General features: G+C 37.3%; 1 protein-coding gene across 1 annotated transcript; it reads left to right on the top strand.

Annotated features, from left to right (window-relative positions):
- The first annotated feature begins 202 nt into the window (after window positions 1–202).
- On the top strand, window positions 203–4,014 carry barhl2 (BarH-like homeobox 2). Its single transcript, XM_060867079.1, has 3 exons — window positions 203–1,099; window positions 2,870–3,095; window positions 3,690–4,014. The coding sequence occupies exons 1-3, from the start codon at window positions 577–579 to the stop codon at window positions 4,012–4,014; spliced, it is 1,074 nt and encodes a 357-aa protein (XP_060723062.1). The 5' UTR covers window positions 203–576.
- The last annotated feature ends 219 nt before the right edge of the window (window positions 4,015–4,233 follow it).

Below are 4,233 nucleotides of genomic sequence, written 5' to 3'. Positions count from 1 at the left end.
AATCATTGTAGAGCATCAACTGGGGAGGATTTCTAGCAAAAAAAAAAAAAAAAAAAAAAAAGAGGGAGAGTTGATGTCGAGGAGTTAGAAAGCACAGAAAGCGCAACTTTTGGGAGGGAGAGAAAGAGAGCGCGATATAGAGAGACAGATCGAGAGAGAAGAGAGAGAAAGAGAAATAAAGTTCAGGCACCAGTGCAAAAGGACGTGGAGCTACACAAGAGCCAGCTGCTTTTTACACATTTCATACTGAACGCAAACGCATCCTGGGAGACTTGACGTGCATCACAATCTTCTATATACCTTAACAAACTTACAAGGATTTTTGTTTTCCGGCTTGTTTTCTTCCTTTAGTTGAGTGCTGCGCAAAGCTTCCAAATCATTGTGGTGCGTTTATTTTACAAGGATTAATAAACATATTGCGCACTTTTTTGTTTGTTTTTCAAGCATCAGCTTACGTGTAATTACATCTAAATTGCGCACTCCATAATTCTTTAATGAATTGATGGGGAAGAAACTCCCGGTTATGCAGACTCCTTAAGTCAACGTCGCTTTTTTTCTTTTTTCTTTTTTAATGCCATGGAAGGATCCAGCGCGTCCAGTTTTGGAATAGACACCATTTTATCTTCCGCCGGTTCCTGCAGCTCGGCGCTCGCGATGATGGACGGAGACTTCCGGGCGGCGGATTTCCGGAGCCGCGCGACGCCTTCGCCCTGCTCGGATGTAGACACGGGCGCAAGGAGCCCTTCGTCCCCGATCTCTGTCACTGCGGAGCCGCCTGAACCGCATCCGGTGCAAGACGGCCTTCATCATCATCTCCATCATCACCATTATCATCCGGTGGCCCAAAATCCGGCCGCATGCGCCCCGCGGACCGCCACCTCCTCTTTTTTGATCAAGGACATTCTGGGCGACGGGAAGCCGCTGGCAGCGTGTGCGCCCTACAGCGCGAGCCTCGCACCCTCCCCGCAGCACCAGCGTCAGCATCATCACGCTCCGAAAGCAGAGAGCGCGGACTGTCTCACCCCAAAAGCGGAGCACGACGAGCACGGGGGGAAAACAGAAAAAAGAGAGGACATTCACAACGACACAAAATGCAACGGTAAGATAAGACCTACTAATGTTCGCCTTGGTGGAAAAATAATAGTAATTATAATAATGAAAGAAGAGTATTAATAAAAGGAAACGGCAAGTAGACCTGATTCGATTCGGGAATGTTTTATTACCTGAAGACAGAAGACAGATTGGATTTCTCAATGCTGAAATGTTTTATTACGTTTTTCAAACATGACAAATATTATTTGTATGTAAAGCTACAGCTACAGTGTGCATTTTGCAAATGCAGTGACAAGTAAATCAGCAGTATTACTTATATAATACTTATATAATATTTAACACATGCTTGATTTTAATTTACATACCGGGTTAATTAACACCTATAGAAAAGTGATGTTAGACATTATTTTTTAATGTCTGTCGTCTGTAATGAGGTTTATAGTATTATATTAGTTTATATTATCGTATTACTGTTTGTAATACAAGTATCATTTTTACTAACTGCACGAAATTCCAAATTCTTACTTTTTATTCCATTGTAGAATTGTAGCATTGCTCTGATACATACTGAAAAAGTGAACACATTGTATTATTATTATTATTATTATTATTATTATTATTATTATTATTATTATTATTATTATTATTATTGGATAGAAATTGTGCAATGCAAAACGCCGGGATGGAATTAACACCTCTAGTGTTGGGTTAACGCCAGCCTTGTTAAATTAACACATGCAATGATCAAGTATTATGTTTGGTGTTGAATTAATAACTCTTTTATTGATGTCGGTCCAAGTATACTCTGTATACACTGTAACTGTTAAGTCAAAACTGTTTTTTTTGCTTTGCTTAATCTCTAGTGTCAAAGTCTCTGTTCTTTTTTGTTTTTAATTAACGAATTATTATTCTTAATATATATATATATATATATATATATATATATATATATATATATATATATATATATATATATATATATTATTACTACTATTACTACTACTACTATATATTACTAAAATATTTAGGGAAAAATATTGCAAACTTTACATCTAATATGTCTAGCTAAGATGCACCCACATATAAAGATATAAATGTAGGTGGAAAAATAGAAGAAATAAAGAAACCAAAAGAGAAACAAAATTTAAATGTGCAGCGTTGTAATGAAATGCTTTTCTATACTGGCAACATTTAACAACCATGCTAACACCACAATAAATATATATTTTTTTCATTTAAAATTTTCTCTGTTTATATTAGTAGTTTTGTCCTGTAAGAGATTCAAAACACACCATTCGTCACTGTCACTGAGTTTGTCTGATATTAGCATAACAGAAGCTGAAACAGATGTAAAGCCTCCCTGGTGGGTCAATTAGAGAGATTATTGTTCTTCCTGGAGGGAGGATCACAAACAGAAAAAATGATACAAATAGACATGGATCGAACAATCGACATTTTCTTAATGTTTCCGAAAATAAAGATTTTTAATTCTTTATTAACATTTTGTTTTCAGTTAACCATTAATCTAAATGTTGGTGACTCCATTCGTGTCCAGACTACTCTTTCAGAAGCTTATCAGTAGTAAACAATCACATTTTTTTTAATGTGAATTAAAATTGAATTTGTTTTAACTTTAAATACAACTAACTCAATAATCTAATGTGAATTGTTGCAATCGAAGAAATTGCAGTTGTATTAGTTTAAGCAATTTCTAACACAAATAATAATAATAATAATAATAATAATAATAATAATAATAATAATAATAATAATAATAATAATAATAATAATACCCTCACATTGAATGCATTTTTAGGAACAAAAGAAGAGGGTGATCGGGAAATCTCGAGCTCCAGAGACAGCCCTCCTGTACGCGCTAAAAAGCCGAGGAAAGCGCGAACAGCCTTTTCGGACCATCAGTTGAACCAACTGGAGCGCAGCTTTGAGCGCCAGAAGTACCTGAGTGTGCAGGACCGCATGGACTTGGCAGCGGCGCTTAATCTCACCGACACACAGGTCAAGACCTGGTACCAGAACCGACGGTGAGCACAGATAGCATGTTTCTTTCTTTCATTGAATTTATCTGTTACATTTAAATGCTTAATAAATTATAGGAAATTCTTAATATTATTACTTCTTAACACCACCACCACCACCACTACTACAACTAATAATAATAATGAAGTTCAGTATATTTATTTGGATTTATTTTAGAAACATATTTGAATTGTTTTATTCAACTTTCGTTATATCTGGGGTTTTTAAATCTACAGCGCCCGAAAGACTAAAGTCAGTGTTTGTACTTTTATACGCAAACATCTAAATTGTCGCAGAACTAAGTCTGATCCTTATCGCTATAGATATATAGATAAAAAAAAAACCTCTCAATTATTTCTTTTTCAACTTTCAGTCACATTTCTCATATGAAACCAAAACTTTTTCGTCTTCTGAAAATTATTAAGGTTTATGCAGAAGATGTCACGAACAACTAAAAATCAAGTTTATTAGAGCTGCTTCTATTAGTTCTTCTACTTCTGCTAGTACTGCACCTTTAAATATAATAATAATAATAATAATAATAATAATAATAATAATAATAATAATAATAATAATAAATGTTGCTGATGTGATCTCAGGACGAAGTGGAAGCGGCAGACGGCGGTGGGTTTGGAACTGCTTGCGGAAGCGGGCAGCTACTCGGCGCTGCAGCGGATGTTTCCTTCACCATATTTCTACCCACCGGGGCTTCTAGGCTCTGTGGACGGAACAGCAGCAGCGGCGGCGGCAGCAGCAGCGATGTACAGCAGTGTTTATCGGAACAGCGCACCGGCGCCGCATCCCGCAGCCACTCTGCACAGACCGCTCGTGCCGCGCGTGCTAATTCACGGCCTGGGCGCGAGCGGGCAACCGGCACTCAACCCGCTGGGGAACCCTGTTCCTGGCACGCCGCATCCTCGGTAAAAAAAAAAAGTACAACAGAAAAAAATCAATGAAAAAAGACATTGGAGAGCGAGAACTGAATCAGACTGAAAGCGCTGATTTTTTTTTTTTTTGGGAAAGGACACGAAGCGCTTTTTCTCCAAGACAGAACACTAAAATACCGTTTTATCGAAGAACAAGAAGACGACGAAGTGTTATTATTTAATATGGACCATGCATTTCTGAGTTCTGGCCTTGCAC

Source organism: Tachysurus vachellii, chromosome 4, assembly GCF_030014155.1.
Source record: "Tachysurus vachellii isolate PV-2020 chromosome 4, HZAU_Pvac_v1, whole genome shotgun sequence".
Taxonomy (NCBI): Eukaryota; Metazoa; Chordata; class Actinopteri; order Siluriformes; family Bagridae; genus Tachysurus; species Tachysurus vachellii.
This window is presented reverse-complemented; position numbering and strand designations above follow the sequence as displayed.